The sequence below is a fragment of the Lissotriton helveticus genome, chromosome 8 (genome assembly GCF_964261635.1).
Source record: "Lissotriton helveticus chromosome 8, aLisHel1.1, whole genome shotgun sequence".
Lineage (NCBI taxonomy): Eukaryota > Metazoa > Chordata > Amphibia > Caudata > Salamandridae > Lissotriton > Lissotriton helveticus.
The window spans coordinates 1,596,165,406-1,596,186,359 of record NC_136069.1 but is presented as its reverse complement, the minus strand read 5'-3'; the positions used below and the strand labels follow the sequence as shown (position 1 = coordinate 1,596,186,359).

At 44.1% G+C, this 20,954-nt stretch overlaps 1 protein-coding gene across 11 annotated transcripts in view; it reads right to left on the bottom strand.

The window, feature by feature from the left end:
* Window positions 1–1,030: 1,030 nt before the first annotated feature.
* The window catches only part of NUMA1 (nuclear mitotic apparatus protein 1), an 832,005-nt gene continuing 812,081 nt past the window's right edge, over window positions 1,031–20,954 (bottom strand). For all 11 annotated transcript variants that reach the window (XM_078658631.1, XM_078658637.1, XM_078658630.1 and 8 more), the window contains 2 exons: window positions 13,023–13,277; window positions 1,031–3,258 (listed from right to left, as the gene is read on the bottom strand). In XM_078658631.1, coding sequence (XP_078514757.1) covers window positions 3,220–3,258; window positions 13,023–13,277 — 294 coding nt within the window. In that variant the 3' untranslated portion in view covers window positions 1,031–3,219. The remainder of the gene's footprint in view (window positions 3,259–13,022; window positions 13,278–20,954) is intronic.

Sequence of the window (20,954 nt, the reverse complement as noted above, 5' to 3'; positions counted from 1 at the left end):
TAATACTTGCGGAATTAGGATTGCAGTATTTGGGGCACACGGTAAGTATGGAACCTATGTGACTTTGGCTTTCATTTTGGTCCAGATCTGAGATATCGCTGACAGTAAGTAATCAATGAGAATTTATCAAGGGCACACAAGAAGAGCTACTACATCCGATAGCCGAAAGGAGGTGGAAGGGTGGGCAGAAGGGTTTGGTGAGGATGTATTTTCCTTTGTGCACTACAATTAGCATAGAGCTAGATGTGCTGAAAGTGCCCCTTCACCAGAGATTCATTTTGTTAAGGTTTAGACATGCCTGGTCCACTTTTTTGGTGTCTTACCCTTTTAATGTTTTTACTGAGAAAGAATTGGGTCCGTGTCCATGCAATTCAGTTAGACCCAAACACACAGGTTTTTTTTTCTGTGAGCTTTATAGAGAACAGAGAATTCAGATCCTAAAGCCCCTTATGAGCATTTTAAACATTAGAAAGTGCAAAGAGGCTTTAGGGTATCTACAATTTCTTCAGACTGAGCAAGTTTGTATAACTATATATAGATTTACTGTAATTGTCATGAAAACTAGGAAATTTGGGAAATCAGGATGAATTATTTGACGCTTGCCTGTTTTTATACAGTTTAAGTGAAATGTTTTATATGTAGTGGACCCCTTTATTCAGACTTGTATTACGATATGAACTAAATTGTACATATTTTATGATTCCTAGTGTCTATGATCGAAATTTTAATTATTTTTATCTGTATGCTTTTATGGTTTGCTTCTAAAAGAAAATATAGTACTTGAACTGATCTGATAGTTCTATACACTTCAAAATGAGTAATCTAGCTTCTGACAAGGTGTCAGAGAGAAGGTGCATCTGTGCCTTTTACAGCCCACACAATGACAAGGAAAAATAACATTCTTTGATAAATAGACAACTGTTTTTTCCATAAATGTCACAACATAATGAAAGGTTTTTCAACTGTTACATAAAAGGATCTTATGATGTACTCTTTTCCAGACTCCATTAATCATAGAGACTACTCAGGGTCAATGAGAAACGAATTTATTTACAATACAAAAACACATAAAAATCATGATAGAGACATAAAATCAAGCAACCAGAGGAGAAAATCTCAACTATTTGAGCCAGCTCCCAATGAATGAGCTCGAGATAGTGTAACAGAAGTAGAAGTACATGTATAAAAGCTTAAAATCTAGCGAGTGGATGGCATGGGTAGACCTTGTCTGGGCATTTCATAACCCAGAGATGAAGGGTACCAAAACATTTAATTTGCACTTTTAGACTACAAATATGTATATGTGTATACATTAAGACAATGAGGGAAGACATGTAAAATGACACGACAGAATGAAAGCAGAAAGAGTAATTTTCATCAGAGATCATCGTCTGGAAGTCTGCGCGTTGTAGTCTTGCAGTTTCCTCAGCTGGAGATGGCTCTTGAAGTGTACGTTATTACTTTCCAGAGCATGCCAGTTCCAAGGTGAACATCACCCTTCTACAAACATACAAACAGGTAATTGTCCGACAAAACACAGGTGGGATGAGTACAAGGTCAAGGATAAAAAAGTAGTAGTGAAGTATAGGACACGCTTACACATGATAGGGCACACTGTCCACAAGCTTCTCCCAATTTGCATGCCAGTGCTGAATGCTATCAGTCAATAGATTTGCTGCCGTACTATAACTGATAGAAAATACTGACCACCTAGGGTTTGTATGCTCGTGTGCAGTAGACACTAAGTATGGCATGTGGATTACAGTATATACAGCAATAAGTATGTGGCACAAAAAATAATCAGATAGTTAAATACATTCAGTTAACAATATTGTATTCTGATTTATAAAGAGGAGCAAAGTTTCTAAATTAAACGTGAGAAGAAAATCAACCAAATCATTCCCCTTCAAATTAGTCATGACGTTTCCAGACACACGAACATCTAATTTTACAAGCATTACGCCTATGAGAGAAAAGTCCGTTTGTGCTTCATGTAAAAAAAATAAAAAATAAAAAATTGAAGTTGCTATAATGGACTTCGCAGTCTAAGCTATATTAAATGCCATACATAAAATATCACCAGTGATTTGTCTCCAGCAACTGATTTTTACAATGTCTCAAAACACTGAATTTTAAAATCAGACAAAAAGCTTAAAATCATTACTTTGTGCAGTAACAGAGGTGATGCACATAGTAAAATAACATTCAAAGTGCAGATTGTTCCTCACATTGAGCCTTCACACAAAAGGGCCGTAAAAGCAACAGCACATAGTGGGTGTGCACATCAGACCATGGGCTCCACCACTACTTAACTTATAATGTACCCTTTCATCTGTCCAATTAAACGACTAGAGTGTAGGTTAATGTTTCATACAATGAAAGATGCAGAAAGACCAATAACTGGGTGGAAATCAAAACAGACACCAGAAAAAAGTGCAGTTTTAACAATCAAATTCACTGTACACAAATGATCTTGTTGCATGACATATAACATAGCTCAGACTAACAGAAGCATGAATCAAAAGTATTTCCTTTACGCCGGTATCGCTGCTCAAAAACACAGCTCAAATGTTGCTCATTCCAATATCAAAGATTTTCTGTAACACTTTCCCTGTACCTTAATGTACTTCCTGTACCTTTATGAGCCTATATTGCGGTCAAAAGGGTACACTGATTACTAGAGCCCACGCAAATCAGCAATGTCAAAGCATATATGCACCAAAGCTTCAATTGATGTCTGCAAGCTGGACGGTGGCAAATTGAATAAATAAATATTGCTATTCAGAGTACAAATAAAATTACAACACCTTACAATGAGACTATTGATTCCTGAAATTATCTTGTTCATCGGTTTTCCTGTCCAGTTTCAACAGAAAAGTATAACAATTGACCTTGTAGCAACTCTGCTGTTGGCAGCAAAAACCTCATCTCCACCAATCCATAGTACATACAGCAGGATGGGTTAGCGCTCTGGCTTCTACCACGGATGGCAAATCTGACAAAAGCAGAGCTTTACAGCAAGTCAACACAGGCTAACCATAGAAGAGCTAACCAGACCTAGACCAGCTGATATGATCCAACATAATGCTAGGAGAACTGTAGCAAGGCTGTTGTGCATTTCTGATGGTTAAACGTCTGGCTAGCATAAATGAGGCCAAGTTAGCTCTTCTTTAATTATAAAAGTGCTCTTCTGTGCCTTGCCAAAATGATGGTGATATTTTACACTTTCCTGTTCTTTGGCAGTTTACGATCAAATATCTGAAAAAAAAAAAAAAATCAATTTAATGACAGTACTTGGTGAGATTTGAGAATACAATAGGATCTTTTGCACGACAATACTTTGAGAGTCAGTAACCAATAACTAGCGCCATTACAGTAAACTAAAACTGAATAATGCAGATGATAAATACAAAATTAAACGTAAGCAGCAATAGTGCATCTGCATTGGTTTTCCAACAACCAGTTTTCATCCCTATTAAACTCCATGGAACTTCTATTACATGAGAATCCACTTTCAGAATATGGGCTACATTAATATTGATAATGCTGCACACTTCTAGCCCAAAATGGCAAGTTCAGTTTACTTTCTGAAGCCAGAGACTGGATAAAAGGTCATTCACTTGAGATGAATTACCTCAAATCACATGGAGGGTGGTGAGGAATTGCCCTTCACCAAGATGTGATTGATTAGGAAAAATTAAATGATACGTTAACAAAAATCCCAAATAACTCGACAAAAACTTCTATGAGTTCAGGGCTACCCTCAGCATGATAATCTAAATGGCTTGCAAATGAACAAGGCATACAACTTGCGCACCATCATCACAAAAGCTATGTCACGAATGACAACATGGCACTGAAGAATTAGAGCTCATACTTGTGGACAGGCTCCAAAAAATACCCCGCTTATGCCTAAAATTGTGTGAAATTCCAAACTAGAAACTGGAGGGGCTTCTTAACCTTTCTAGAAAATAAAACACAGGGATTCAGTTGGTATTTATTATGCCGTAATGTCAGGCAGCTTCAATGATAACACTGACTTCGCAAGAAAAAGGAAATAAGGGAATTCGCCTCTGCATTGTGAGTGAGATCAAACATCCTCGCTACACAGTAGGGAAAATACCTCAATTTAAGAGATGCCCGGGGAATATTCTAAATGTGAGGAAACACTGGCTAGAAGTCTATCAGAAATCAAGCTGCATGAATACAGTAGTATTATTGAACCAGACCACCTAACACTTTATCCAAGTGTGCAAACAGCAAAAACATCTGTACAATGTCTCTTTTTGCATTATTACCTCCAAAGTTTTGGAATAATGCTGCTGGGTTTTCAACTGTGAAGATTCAGAGACCCCTGTGCTGATCCTTAACCCCTTCGGCGCGCGTGACAAGGTCAGCTCGTCATGGGCGTTACCTGCGCTACGCGGATGACGAGCTGACCTGGTCACGTAACGCGCGATTTTTGAAATCGCAGCGGGAAAACCGCTAGCGCGCATGCGGTTAAAACATGTATGTCTGGTTGGTTCACCCATAATTGGCACACGTTAACTTACTTAGATATCCCTGGGATATGGTACTAGGGTTACCCAGGGATGTGTTTTAAGTGTCCCTGAAGCACTTATTGTGCCACAAGTGTGACAAAGTAAAGCATGACTCTCAGCCTGCCATTGATGGCTGACAGAGCATGCACAGCGTGCATCTCAGCCGGTGCTCACATATGAGGCGGAATCTAGCCTCGCATTACCATCACCAACAAAAGATTACGCCACACTCCAGGGGTGCTGTTCCAGCAATTTTATTTCATTCCACCATTACCAACGTGTTTCGACCTTCACGATCTTGATCACCGTTCAGTGAGTCCATTTTCACTTTCAATTTATACAGGACTGCTTACTTGTCCCATAATGAGGCATTATGCAAACATTTTGCATTCTGGGATAGCTAGATGGCACAATTTGCAGGAAGATTTCATCGAATGGGAGAGGATCTGGTAGCCCACCAGCTGGTAGAAACACCAACCCCCCAAGGGCAAGTTCTGGGCATAAAAGTGGCACCCTGACCACGTCTGTACTGAAGAGTCGACAGGAAGGCCTTGCTGTTCTCTTGACCCAGCAAAGAGGCTGCAGCAAGTCTGGACTGACCCTGCTGCTCCTTGGGCTAGCAAAGATAGGGATGTGGCACCCTGCTTGATGAATGTCATCCCTGAGCCTCAGACAGGAGTGACCTCAAGGGCCTGTTATAGCTACAGCACCACAAAATCTGAAGAAGCCTGCAATGGAGAGTTAGTGTCCAATACTGCATGGCCGCTGAACTGCAGCCGGGTAGACAGCGTCCAAGCACTCAAACGTTGCACCAGAGTCTGCTAGACCTAGGAGAGTCATTGGAGTGCAACTTGGTGCCTAAGTCGGGAGCTGCCACCAGCCCACTGGAATGCTGGTTTCATGGGTTACCATAGACCAGTAGCAACTGGTGTTTGACTGTACTTCAACTGAACTTTTAGGGACATCTAGTCCTGTGGTCAAAGTTGCCCAGCTGTGACCGAGGAGTAACCCCAAGAGAAACCCCATCACTGGATCAGCTTCCTCAGCATCCTGTATCCCTTGCATCAGGATCACTCCTATGGGGTTTCACCCATTGAACCTCGAACTGGATTGGAGACTGCCTGATAACGGAAGCAAGACTCATTAACACCCGTCAGTCGTTTCTGCAGAGTTTAGTCAACCATAGTGTAACCAGAGCAAGAATTTGCAACTTTACAAACGTTTTCAAAGAAACTGCAGCAATTGGCAATGCTTGCTTGCGGTTTGAATGAAAAGCAGTCCTTTATTATTTGCTTAATTTCTATCTCTGGAACCCTCCAGGTGATTTTTTTGTACTGTTTACAAATTCATAAAAGACCAATTTTTATAAAGGTTGAGCTAAAGTTTTGCAAACTAGCCTAACTGGACCCAAGATGGATTTGTGAGTTTATAACATGGTAAGGTTGCACAACCACACCATAATATGAACCGCTTTCCTCACAATCTGCTTTTACAAATGTTTGATAAATATCTCCTGGAAACCATGTTCACACGTTTTAAATCCTCAACTCACATATACCAATTTGCAACCCACTGAAGAACTGGGTTATAGGGTTCTCTAATTGTAGACCTAGCATCGCTGGTGACTAGGGCTTGATAGAGAGTGTATATTTTGAAATTTCTGAGGAACAGGTTTAATTATGGTAGCTATTTTTGCAGTAAAAGTTTCTGCTGCGTGTTTTTTTGTATAATTTTTCAAAGAAACTCTTGCTAACTGAAAGGGTGTGCTCTAATATTTTTTCAATCCTATTTTATCTTTATTCGATTCACACAAGGTGCATCATAAAAGAATACATAATAAACTACATTTCATTAAAAGACAAATATAAAACAATAAAAACAGACAGTATGATACAGGTCACACTTTAGTACACCGCAGGTAGCGACTTTCTTCTCATTTGAGGCGCCCTAAGAAACCTTGCAAGTACCACGCACGTGTAAAGATTTGGAAGGAGTTGCAAATATAAAATATAAAATTCCGGCAAGCATAGTTTCAAATTTAAAGATTTCAATAAAGGTATAAGAAGAGATACTCTCAAGTCTATATGAAATTTACAGAAAAACACTATGCATAGTTGATTGTTTAGACACGTTATCACAAGGGCAGAACAGTAGATCATTTGACCAATTGTTGGCATTTGGGAAATTTATCAGGCGGTGGAATATATTTAGCCTAAAGAGCGTTAAGATAAATCTGTGCTGGGCATTAAGAACATTAAAAAGATACTGATGCATCGAAAATGTGGTCAAAACCATTTGGTTATGTTGAACCAATGTTGGTTATGTTTGTCCAATTCACAATCTCAAATCCTCCAGTAGATTTAAACACTCTGTCTTTACTGCTTTCCTCGAGATGTTTGTCAAGGAACTTACAAAGATTGTGGGTATGCACCATGACCTGCACATCTATTTAGATCTATTAATTCCATCCATGTCAATTGAAACCACAATGTTTAGGGTGCTCTACAGTACCACAATACCCACCCACCAGGGTATAGATCCACTAGGACTGAAAACACCATAAAGCAATATCCAAAACAAATACTGATGCACACCAAATGATTGTCTCTTTCATCCACATTTGATAATCTGTGGTTTAACCAGTCCAAATGAGTATCCTTTGGAAGAATTCCACAACAAGTGTCGAGTCAGGTCCTTTTGCTTCATTTATTCCAATTCCATATAGACAGACAGCAGCCGACGTATGTTTCGCCCCCCCGCGCTTTATCATGGTTGCCGATCACAGGGTGGACGCATTACCCGTCGCAATAAGAGTACTTACCAGGGTCTCATACTTGGGGAAGAGGAAAGATTCTTCCAAACCACATGACTACCATTCCACGGCTTACTTAAGGACGTTACATGATTGCCTATCGGAGTCAAACTTGACTGCCTTTGTTGGAACAACCCCTACTGACTGCACTTGACTGGAATTATGCAATGTAAAATAGGATAATCAACTTAATCATTTAAATTCAAGCCTTGATAAAGCCCAGGGGGGCGAAACGTACGTCGGCTGTTGCTGTTGTTGGTCTATATGGAATTGGAATAAATGAATCAAAAGGACCTGACTATACTTGTTGTGGAATTCTTCCAAAGGATACTCATTTGGACTGGTTGGACCATAGATTATCAAATGTGGATGAAAGAGAATCATTTGGTGTGCTTCAGTATTTGTGTTGGATGTTTGTCAAGGATTTAGGTTGATCATATAATTCCGGGCGACCAATATCTGACAAAATTCTTAATAAACTTTCGCCAGGGGATTTTTAAAGCAAGCTCTGAGTCACAACAATCCTTTACTATGGCACGGTTCAAATCCATGTAGTCCGAGGTCCATATTTTGTGCGAAAGCAGGACTCGCTGAATCTTGAGCAAAGCTATTAAATAATTAGCTCCCAGTTCAGAGTGACATACAAAGTTTGAACAGCTAGAAGGGAGTGCTAATTTCTTTTAAAAAAAGGCATTTTTCACTACCTGCAGTGACTCAACATTTGCGTGTCCCCATATTTTAGAACCGTACATTGCAATAGTTCTGCATTTTGCCATGTATATGGTTAACATTTCTTTCGGCTGAATACTCCCCAGTTTCTTTGCAAAATTACAAAGAACTATGATAGATCTAACAAATTGCAATCTTCTCGAATTAATAGCACTTTTCCAATTCCCTTCACAGTCAAATAAAATTCCCAAATAGGAGAAAGTCGGGGTTAAAGGTAAAATATATTTTCCTATAAAAATGGGCCAACACTTAGTTGAATTACGGCCCACCATCATAACAAATGTCTTGCTTATAATAATTTGTAACCCCAGATTTTCAAAGAAAAGAACAAAGCTGTCAAGAAGACGCTGCAAAGCCAAAGGGGTGCGCGCCATAAGTACAGCGTCATTCAAATAAAGCAGAAAGCGTATTAGCTGTGCTTAACTTGTGGCAAATCCGCACATGTACTAGCAAGTGTGTTTCCCAGGTTATTATTGAACAAGTGAAAAAAAAAAAAAGAGGCAAGTAAGCACCCTTGGCGAACCCCTTTTTTGAATACTAAAGGGACGTGTACACTCAACCTTTATACCATAACTTGCACTTGCGTAACTATTTGAGAGAAGTGTCTTAAAAAGTTAATAGTACAATCAATACCCATCTAAACTCATTTCAAACCAAAGCTTATCGTGGATTACACAGTCGAAAGCGGATGATATATCAATAAAAACCATATACAGGTTGCCACTTTTGATATACACATTTACCCAGTAGAAAATAAATTTATACATGTTTTTAAACACATTTTATTAATTTTTAACAATTCACTTCCAGCAGGAAATGAACACTTACATTTGGTCTTACCTATTATGCAACACCTTCAGAATTAGCATATAGTTATGAGGTTCAATGTGTTCCATTGTCCACAACATATGGCAGGACTCTGTAGTGCCAGACAGGGCCGTTGTAGTCAAATATTAAATTCAAGTTATCTACTTAGGTGATACAATAAAATTGTAGGAAAGGAGGGCAAACAAAGGAGTAAGGAAAAGAATTATTAAACTTATCCCATCCCTCCCACCCAAACCCAGACTCGACTGGCCGTACCCTTTCAAAACATCTTATCAACGTGCCCCAGCTAGTACCTACACCCAACCTATGTTGAGGCATACTACTTCGCTTGATAACAGTGTATTGTATGGCTATGTACAGGGTTGATTGGTTTTCGTGGGGGGCTGGACTATGAGGCACAACTACACTTACAGCGCTGCGGCGACAGGTGCAGATTCAAGTGCCTTAAAAGCTTCCAACATTATATCTAGGCTGTTCGGTTTTAGGTTTAAACCTATAATAACAGATAAAACCCCACCGAAAGGGAAATAGCACTCACCAGTGTAATCATATAAACACTGAAAACCCACCTGCACAACCACAAACTAAATGCCATTCAAAGAAAGGAAAAGGAGAATGAAAGAGACCATTTTCTTCTTCCTGAAGGGGCCAATACAACGAAACTTTGTTATACAAGCTAGCAGCAAGAAAGACCGGGCTAACATTCTGCTAGAGTTTTATTTTTTAGGGATGTTACTACAATATTGTTTCTTCTTCCTGTTTACAGTTTTGTAGACTTTGGTCTAAATAATCAGGGTTTAGAAGCATGTTTTAGGTCTTGTTTAATTATTGTATACACTGTAGAGAATCAGGAAATATCAAAATCATATTTGATATTTTGGCTGCGTTTGATTCTTTCACTGATAGGTAAAATGGCTGGTTTCATGTTAGAGTGCCTGCCACTTCGTAAGCAGTGTAATGTTGGAGAGCAATTCAGGAACTTCTATTTTACAATATATGAGAAATGGCTTGCAATGATGCAGAGAAATGTCCCTTCACCAACCATTGCATTTAAAGTCAATGAAACCTCACTGTAGTACTCTGTATAAGTTCTAGATCCCTTCCATAAAGGGCAATTTTCTCTGTAGTTCCAAGAGTGCTGCTTCATTTTTGACAGCTTCAATAACTCGGAGGGCATAGATGCCCAGTTCCATGCGAATGTTGCAGAACCTGCCCAGAGAATCACAATCTTTAAGTGCACCAGTATTGGTATGGAAAGCTATGTCAGTGGCCAAAGTTAGCAAATTTCGAACTGGCTGTTTTGGCGTTGCCCATCTCAAGTGCCAATGTTGAGAGGGCCTTTTCACAGAAAGGTTTGCATGGGAAGGAAATGGCTAGCACATGTGACCAAAGACTCACTGAAGAAGTATTGGGTGGTGTATTACAATAAGTTTGATTTGCAAACATTTATTTGGACCTCATATACACTGTCTATATACCATGCACTATCAGTGCAGAAAGCAAGCAATAATAAAAGAGAAACGTTTCATAAACACTGAAAAAACACTGTTTTAAATGGCATGAAAATGTGTAACCACTGAAAACCACAATTTAAGGTATTGAAATCATTTGAAAACACTGAAAATCGCCCCACCAGAATCTACCAAAAATAGAAACTGAAAACAGGAAAGCCTAATTATATCCCAATCCATTCAGATTGCTGTTTTGCGCAGACCAAGGGCTTCCTCACGCCGAATAGCAGCCCTTTCTGCGCTACCCCATCTGACCACCTCCCTTTGCCATGTGTAAACTGGTGGGGATTTGGGGGATTTCAACCTCATTGTTATAGAGCATTTGGCTGTAGCTAATTCAACTTGATGGCTTGCTCCGTTGTCCCAATTCCCTGATGGAATCCATATTGGTCAGGGCTGTGTGCAGGTGGAAGACACAATACACACTGCATGTGGATCAGCCAGAACCATCTTCTTGTCACAAGGACATTTCCGGAACAAAGCAGGCATTCGGACAGGACATTTTTGTGGGTTACTACAAAAAAACAACTTAAAAGCCTTAGAAAACCAGAAGATGTCGAATTTTCTGAGGAAAAATCACTCAAAAGCACAATTTCAGTCAAAAACTGAAGAGCTCAAGCTCCAGGATCCTCACAGAAGGAGCCGGAAAAAAGAACTGACCCAATTGTCACCTGTGGTGCATCATGGGAGCAGGGGGTCGCCTTCTGGGCTTAAAGGCACGGTACCCCTACTCTATTGCCTTAAAGGCAAGGTGTCAGTTTTTCTTTGTTTCTTTATACTCTACTGCAGCCTACTGGCAAATGCCTGCAATTACAGGTTTTCCTATGGCAAAGCATTGTTGTTTGCAAATGTTTACTGCTCTCTTTTATCCTCAGGGGTGGGGAGAGTTCTACTGTGTGTATGCTAATTCATGTAATTTTGCGGCAGCTTTGCCAGTTGGGAAATGTTTTAGGCTGCAAATATGTGTTTTTCACATATATATATATATATACATACATATATATATATATACATACATATATATATACATACATATATATATATATATATATATATATATATATATATATACACATACATACATACACATACATATATACACATACATACATATACATACATACATACATACACATATATATATACACATATATATATATATATATATACATACATATACATACATATACATACATATACATACATATATATATATATTAATATGTATTTCCTATATGCTCCGGGATCCCCGCACATGGGCGGGGATTATTCATAGATTATGACTATTGATGAGTATCCCCTGGATGAGAATGAAGGATTTCACTTTGGTCATCTTGTAGAGTAATGTTAGTCCAGTTCGAGCCGAATTTGGGCTTCAGTACTGGTGTCGCCATCAGATTATCCAAGGCACTGGTGTTGTCTGTGTGGCAGGAACCAGTGTGGATCGTGAGGCTGCTGTGGAAGTCTGTACTGATTCGGTACAGGCTTGGTAACCGGTCTCAAGACGGCAACAGAACCCAAACTGGAGGCCCCTGGAGACTAAAGGAGAGCCAGAGGGGTCTAGAAGCACACTGAAATTGTAGTGTGGCTTATTTTAAGGCATCTATTTGATGCTGGAATTCAGGAGACATTGGTATGAACTGAGGAATCTGTTCCTTGGTAGGAATCCTTGAAGGAGGAAGACTGACATTTTGACACCCTCTCCGAATTAATGTGGCAGAATGGGTCTGAGCCCTACTTTCTTACACTTGGACTTACCACAGGACTTTCAGCGTGAAGTTGAAAAGTATTGAGTGGCCTTGGGATGGAGTCCGTGCCGGTGACTTGGAGTGTGAGCAGTACCGGCTTTCTGCAGTAATGGGGTGTTGTTCCCTAACACAGGGATCGGAAAAGTTTGGAGGTTTCTGAAAACTAACAAAGTGTGGAAGGGAGCTCTGGATCTGCGCCAGAAGGCGAAAAGGAAAGCAACGCATATCAGTGAGCAGGGGGCACTCATATGCAGCTCCGCTTTGTCATTTCTAGAGCAGTAAGGAGGTACACCGCTCACATTAGGACAGCTCTGAAAACTTTCTGGATCCAGTGTGTTGCCTGCTGGATTTTTAACCCCTTCCACGCTCATGATGAGCTGGGCTCGTCATGCAGTAGCCTGCTCACACGCTCATGACGAGCCCAGCTCGTCATGAATAATGGGTTTTTGAAAATCCCAGCGCAGGGTTGTAAATCTGCGAGCATCGATGCGGTTAAAGGTAGATATATGCAGTTAGAAGTATCCATTAAATAAGCACTTACTAAAGATGGCTCTGGATCCATGATAGGAATATGATTCGGTACCAACATCTTAAATTAAGCCATTTCCTCTTAGGCTAAGCTAACAGTTTCGTAATTGGCCATGGTATGGACCATAGTAATATAACTAAGATTTTAAATGTATGGGATATTTTGTGCACATTAGATGAATAAAGGTATACCTTTACAAACTACATAAATTAATGTCACCTCCTGAATTCAACAAAGAAAACATTTTCATAGGTCAATTAGCATATCCATAAATACTGAACTATGGGTGAAAGATCCTTGTGCTGGAGGCGTGCTATCACTCACCTTATTCTGCATTCTCGGGGACTTTGTTGAAGCTATCCTGGGAGATTTCCGGAGGGGTGAATTTTTACTTGAGCTTTGCTGAGACCTTCCACTGGTGACATTAGTGGAGGTGACTTTAGAAGAATTGTTGCTTCCACGGGGAGATTTCTTGGATGTGGGAGTTTTTTTTCCAAGTCCTCGGCGTAAAAGTGAGTCCCCGAGTCTCCTGGGTGTATTTAAAATGCTGAACGCCATGGACTCTCTCCTGCTTGCTTGCTACATAGGAAAGAGAAACAAATAAACGTTCACTTTGGCTTTTGTGAGAGTTTTGAAGCATTGCCTAAAGGATCTTTCTATGTCCTCACTAAAGATAAAAATGCAGGGCGAGTAAGAGTTCAGAGTGCAAAGGTAGCAGTACCAAATGTTTGTGCCATGGTAGCAATAGGTGGAAGCTCTTACTAGGGATACTGTGTACAGCTTGTAGGACTATTCAAAAGAACATGGAATGTCTGAAGAAAGTTTAGTCATAGGACACAAAGATTAATTTGTTTAAACTATAAGACCTAGGAGTAGCGGCACAATAATCGAAACATTTATAGACCTGAATAAGAAACAATTTACTTAGCTGTAACTATAATTCTCCAGTATTGGAACCTTTCATAGATTCACAAGGTTGAATCATTCCCCGTCATGATGGGAGTCCCCGGTACTTAAAATAGTTTTAATAGACTTAGTAGAAGTAATAGTACCCTGATTGATATAGACTAGAAAGTCAAGTTTATTAACCTGTCATGGTCGATATTAAAGAAGAACCAAAGTTTTGCCGCAACCAATCAGCATCAGTCACCCTCTAGAACCTTACATAGAGAAAGTCAGCACTTTCCGGGGAGGAGGGTGGGTCGCATGTGAATCTATGAAAGCTGCCAATACTGGAGAACTATAGTTACAGCTAAGTAACTTCAATATTGGAACTTTCATAGATTCACATGCTTGAATCAGAATAGCATGCAGTTGGTAGCACATTTACCATAGTCTTTAAAGCTTAACCGGAATATGTATTCGTAAGACCTGCTGCAGTCATCCAATAATATAGAGTCATAACAGTAACATTTCATAAAAATTCCTTTAGACTGCAACATAGTAAAAGGTTAAACATGTGGAAATATGATAGAGAAGAAGAGGTAGGAGAGTAGACAGGGGTGGCTCACCTTAGTGGAACATATGACGAAGTACTGCTTGACTCACTGCTGTGTCATATAGGATTGCTGAGTCCAGGCAGTAGTGCCAGGTAAATAGCGTCTACTCTTCCACGTTGCTGACCGGCAAATCTCTGGAAGCGACAATCCCACAAATAAAGCTGCAGACGTCCACACCACCCTCGTGGAATGAGCTTGGACTCTTGCTCAGAGGTCTTCCAGCTTTGTGATGACACCATTTTATGGCACTTGCAATCCATCTGGATATACACTGTTTGGAGAGTGGGAAACCTTTTCCTGGCGCACTGTATGCGACAAATAATTGAGATGTCTCGCGGAAAGGTTGTGTGTTATGTAGATAACATTTTAAGCAACGCGTGACATCCAATGAATGCAGAGCCCTCTCTGCCGAGGTCGTTGGATTCGGGAAGAAAGTCTTTATGACCACTTGTGCGTTGAGGTGGAAATCAGAGGGAACCTTGGGAATGAATTTCGGATTTGTGAAGAACAGAACTCCATCCATTTTGAATTACAAGAAAAATTCCTCTATTACAAAGGCCTGAATTCCACTGACCCTTCTGGCAGATGTCAAGGCAAGAAGTAAAGCCAATTTCCCCGACGTACGAGTTACTTACCTCCGGTAACGATGTATCTGGTAGAGACTATTCTAGCCTTAGATTCCTTCTGATAGAATTATCCCCAGGCATGAGACTGGATCCGGAAACTTTTTGCCACAGCATCCCTGCGTGCCGGCATCACGCGACTCTGCCCCTGCGTCGTCGTAAGCGAGGTCACATAAGTCCCCCTTAAGACAAAGAACATATGCCAAATGTCATGACAACAGGCAGCGGGACGATAACCCCAACCAAGACCCATGAAGGGAAACCAGTTCCAAGACAAACAGGGAACAGCAGACCTTCAAGGCAACCCCAACACACAGTGCGACTACCCTCTCTCCCCCCCTCACCATCCCAAGGTAACCAGGGCAGGGCACGGCCAAATGACCCAAGCCCGGAGGGAAGCAGAGGAGCCAGGACCTTCAGAAACAAGAGGGAGGGACAAAAGAAGGCCAGCCCCAATCCTGGAGCAGCCAGAGCATAGGAGCCCAAGGTACCTATAGATCCACCCTCAACCGTGCCAAGAGGAAGGAACAAATGCAAGATAACGGCTCGTCCAAGAGTGAAAGAACACACACACACACACTCAAGCCATCCACCGGGAGGCGAGTGCAGAAGGGCAGGCCAAGGGTCCTCACAGAACGGCGAGGAAGGGCGGGTCGTGAAGGAATCTGCGGCTAGAATCGTCTCTACCAGATACATTGTTACTGGAGGTAAGTAACTCTTACATCTGATAGAGACTACTAGCCGCAGATTCCTTCCCGTAGAATAGATACCCTAGCCATACCGACAGGGAAGGAGGGCCTGCGGAGGGACACCCACCAGCCTGGACATAGCAGGGAAGCCCACAGGGGACTAGGCCAATGGACAGGGCGAAAAAACCTGTCCTCCCAGGCAAGGAAGGGGGAGGAGGGGGTTCGGGGGGGGAGAGGGGGAACCCCAAAAGCAGAGCACCACCGACCCCAAGAGGGATGTGGGAAGAAGGATTTAAAGAAGCCCATTCACTCAAAACCGAGGAACCAAGGACAAGGGCAGGGCGGCCGAAGCACCCCACGCCCGACAAGACAACAGAGCTTCCATCCAATGCCAGAGCAAGAAAGAGGAAGAAGCAGCCGCCTAGAGGGCCCAAGGAAAAGAAGGCTAGCCCACCATAAACGGGAAGCAACAGCCAGACAGAGTCACGCCAGCAGTAATAACTGTCAGAGGCAGGAAGAACAGCCCAGAGCCCAGGAAGACCGGGCAGCCGATGCCTGACAAAGGAAGAAACACAAAACCGTCCCAGCCTCCAAGACAGGAGCAGGAAGGCGAGGGAGCGCCCGGACACGCCACTACCACACTGCCTAAAGAGCATCCGCAACATACATAACACCAAGGGGAGCAGGGGCTCGAAGGCGGCCATAACTCCCTAGCAGAGCGCAAGCTATAAAACCGCTACCACTACCCCACAGCAAGGGCAACCAGCCCAGAAGAAGTTCCAGAACCAGATCAACTCAGCAGTCACCGAGAAGGAGGAGGGTGGGGGTGAGGAGGGGGTAAGGAGCCCTGCCAAGAACCTCTGGACGGCGGAGTCTGCCTGGGCATGGAATAACAGGGTGCCATCGAACGGAAGATCAATCAGCCGCTGCCGAACATTTTCGGGGAACACGCCGTCCCGAAGCCAAGCATGGCGGCGGAAGGCAACTGAGGAGGCCATGGCTCGGCCCAGCTCCTCCGAGATGTCCAGAGCAGAGCGGAGAATAAACGCCGCAAGCTCCTAGCCATCCAGGGCATGATGCCGTAAGTCCACCTGAACAGTCTCCTGTGAAGTGGCAGATCCCAAGGTCTCTGCCAAGTCCCACAAACAAGAGGAGGCCCTAGCTAGCACACGTAAGGCGTTAAGAGCCCGTAGGGCAGCGCTAGTCGAGGCAAACATGTTGCTCCCCCAAGCTTCCAACCAGTTGGATTCTCGGGACGGTGGAGACAACAGTGGTGGTAGGGAGGGAAAAGCAGTCCGCAAAAGTGGACTGGAGGCAGAGGGAAAGATACGCCGGGCCACGCGGCGCTGGAAGGTGCCAGTGCAGAAGGTGTTGAGGCACCGGATCCCATGAGGCAGGGCACCTCCAGGCATCCAACAGGGAAGAAAGGAGCGAAGCTTCAAAGGGAAGCAATAGCTCCCTCCCACCAGAGCCCTGGTGGAGAACCTCCAAAAGATGGTCCGCCGGGAAATGAGAAACCGAGTCACCCATGCACAGAATACCCACAGCCGTGGACACTGCCCCGCGGTGGAGAAAGAACCTACTCCGTGGGCGATGGCTGTAAACTGAGGCGGCATCCCCGAAGCAGAGACGGGCGGGCAAAGGCCAGGCCTGGAAAGTACAAGGAACCGAAGAGTGGGGGGCTTGTGGCTCCTCCGGCGAACACCTTGGCCTCGGGAATGGCAGGGAGCCGCCCTTTGATGACGCCGGTGAAAAAGCCACCACACGGCGCCCTCTCTCCGGGGAGGATGACACCCAACCTCCGGAGAAGGAGCGTCCGAGGACAAATCCGTGACTCTGCGTCTTTCTGGTGCCGTAGAGTCCGCCACCCGAGGCCGGACGTCATCACCATCCGACGCCTAAGGAGACGCCGGACAGGGCTCCTTGAAGTCACAGAACGGAGCGGCCAAGGAGCACCGCCGGAACGGCGCAGACTACCTCCAACGAAGTCTGCCTGCGTGGAGGAACGAGACGGACCAGGGGAGTGACACTAAGCCCTCCACCAGCCTTGGCCCACAATGTGACGAAGGTGGACCGCCAACCCATGCGGTGTGCCAGGGCTGATTCAACCTCCGGCTCGCCCTCCGTCGAGGCAGCCGCCCTTGTGGAGCAACGAGCTAGGCCCGGAGGAGGACGAGGGGTCCCTGTCCAGCCTCGATCCAGAGTGGGACGCAGAGGGTCCACTGACCTTTGTGACTCAGTCAGGTCCAGCAGGTGCCGGCACCGTGGTGACATCAGCTCAGCCGTGGACGCCGCCTGTCCAGAGGGCCGAGCGGGGCTTAGGGATGTGACCCAAGCCCCGGCGACCTCCCACGTCACCACAGGGACTCTGTGGTCTGAAGGAGGCACTCCCGAAGAGTTGCACCCCAACAGCACCACATCCTCCAAGCCTAGAGCAGAGCCAGTCAGCACCGGAGCCGCCGGCGGCGCAGCGGAGGGCCCCGCACAATGAAAGGGATCCGCTGACGCCCCAGGAGGGGAAGGAGGAGACGCCAGCGAGGCCTGAAAAGCGTATGTCTCCATCTGGACTCTCAACGCCCTTTCACCGGGAAATGGTGGATAGGAGGGCGACACGCGGGCCGCATCACCCGCGGAGATTCCATGCCCCCGGCAGGCCGAACACCAGCCCCTGGGGACAAGCTGCGACACTTATCCACCGGGGAACGCCACTTTCACAAAATCAGAGAGGGATAAGGACGCCGATGATGACCACTTCTGAAAGTGTACGCTGAAGCTACACGAGGGGATGAAGACGACATTGAAACACGCACAGAGAGCAGTTGCATCCGGCACTCCTGCCGAGACTTCGGCTTTAGCGGTTGGCATGCCTCGCAGTCATTGGTTCCGTAATCCTCCCCTAAACACCACATGCAAATGAGGTGAGGGTCCATCGCCAACATAAGATGCCCACACGACGTGCAAGTTTTGAAGCCCAAAGGCATTCACACACTGTTCCACCAAAATAGAACACAACTATGAAAGAAAAAGAGGACCGAACAGAGACTGGATCTGCGTTGCACGCGGAAAAGGAAAAAACTGACGTAGGCGCGCTGGGGTGGGACTTATGTGACCTCGCGGACGTCTCTTACGCGGACGACGCTGGGACGGAGTCGCGTGATGCCGTCCCACCGGCGTACAGGGATGCTGTGGCAAAAAGTTTCCGGATCCAGTCTCATGCCTGGGGATAATTCTACGGGAAGGAATCTACGGCTAGTAGTCTATCGGATAGGAACTTTATATCCGCTATGTGAATGGGTTCGAAAGGGGGTTTAATTAATTGCTAGAGAACAGTGTTCAACTGCCGAGGTGGAGGTCTTACAGGAGGAAACATCTGAAACAGTCCTTTGAGGAATTCTCCTATTACTCTAGAGAACCACAGAGGTGGAGAGGAAGGTGCTCTTTTATATCAGGAAATGGCTGCTAAATGAACCTTTACTGACCTATGCACCAAGCCCGATTTTGCTAGCTATAAGAGGTAAGGTAAGACTTGCTAAAGAGAGGATGACAGTCGGTGTATTCCCCTCTTGACACCAGATGCAGAAACGCTTCCATTTGAGGTGGTATGTCTTGTTGGTACTCTCCGCCTGCTCCTTGGCTAGCACATCTCTACACTCACTAGAAATGTTCAGGTATTGGAACTAATTGTATTCAGGAACCATGCCGACAAATGCAAGTTCGTGAGATCTGGGTCTAAAATCTGGCCCTTGGTCATGGTCAGAAGATTGGGAAATACTGGAAGTCAAAGTTGTGGAAGCTGCGATAGAAGAAGCAGTTCTGTGTACTAGTGCGAACATGGCCACGTCGGAGCGATGAGTATGGTTCGGTCCTTATCTTCCTCAGAACTCTTGGGAGAAGAGGAATGGGAGGAAAGGCGTGGGCAAAGATGTCGTACCATGCAATCGAAAAGGCATTTCCCCAATAACCCATGTTGGGGATGGCAACTTGCATAGTACATGCATTTGCGGTTCTGGGAATTTGCAAACAGGTTCAAGTTTGGTGTGCCCCAGATCCGAAATATGTCCTGCAGCGTTTGGTAGTGAATCTCCCATTCGTGGCATGAGGTTTTCAGCCTGCGTAGTGTGTCCGCAATCATGTTCTCACTTCCCGGGGCATGCTCTGCTCGTAAGCAGATTCTGTGACCTATTGCCCTTTCCCATAAGACCCGAGCTTCTATGGAAAGCGGCGAGTTTTCGTGCCGCCTTGCTTGTTTATGCTTCGCACACACATATACGCTTCTCAACCCTGTTTTGCATATAGTGCATTAATAACTACTGGCAACCTTTAAAATAATTGATGAGAAGCCACATTTTGAAGGTGCCTAGATTTTTAACCGAACAGAGGATGGGTATTCTCACATGCGGAACTTGGACGACAAAGAACGCTCTCTAAGATATCAACAGAGAAGTAGGAATCAATATTTTTCAACATACAAAATAATTTATGGCTGAGTGAACCCACCATGTTAAAGCAAAAGAATTTACCTCTCGCTGAAACTAAAATACACACCATAGCACCGTGATGGCAAATGAGCAAACATACAATTGAGTAGACCAACACCAGCGGAGCAAAGCTCAGTATTCCGTGACGGGGTAAAGATCACGTGACTGACCATAGAGACGCACTCTAGGTTATCGTGACTCTTATGGAGACGGAAAGTGTATTTAAACTCTTTTCATTCAGCGTCCAGCCTCTCTGGGTGAGCAGGACTGAGAAGTACAGGATACGGGGACCTGACGGCCAGTGCAAGTACGTACGCACACCGGTATCCTTGACGGTTTACGTGTCTAGAGATAGAGTGAGTAAGAGAGGGGGGACTTTGGCGCATGCATTGCGAGGAATTACAGATGGGTTACTTTATGCCCACAAATCGAGCTGGGCATTCTTCGTTCCCAGGTGTGGCGCCGCGGCCAGGGCGACTGACGCTGGAATCTGGGGACCACGGTTCGATCCCCGGCTCCGGCGGCAGGTCAGCCCAGCACCATGTGACTCTGGGCAATAGCTCGCTTAATCTTCCCGACGGCCCCCAGCGCCTAGAGACCCTTACGGGTGATTGTGCGCTTTACAAATGTGGACTTTACTTTACTTTTGCACAGCGGCACAGGGGAAACCATCAAGTAAGACAGTATAAGATTGTAAAACAGATATACGAAAATCTGTCTAGAGTACAGGCATATCACTAGTAAAAGTATAAAAGAGGTAAAGGGTAGTCTCAAAATTTGAGGTGCAAAGTTGTTCTCAAGCTGAGCGCAATATTTAAAGTCAGATCAGTAATTCCATTAACTTTTTCTAATAGAGGGATCATGTGGCACCGACATGCCAAGTGAACCTCAGCTGGAAATGCAAATTATATACAGGGACCGTGATTAAAACCAGCAGAAGAAATACGACAGTGCTATATATAAGGCA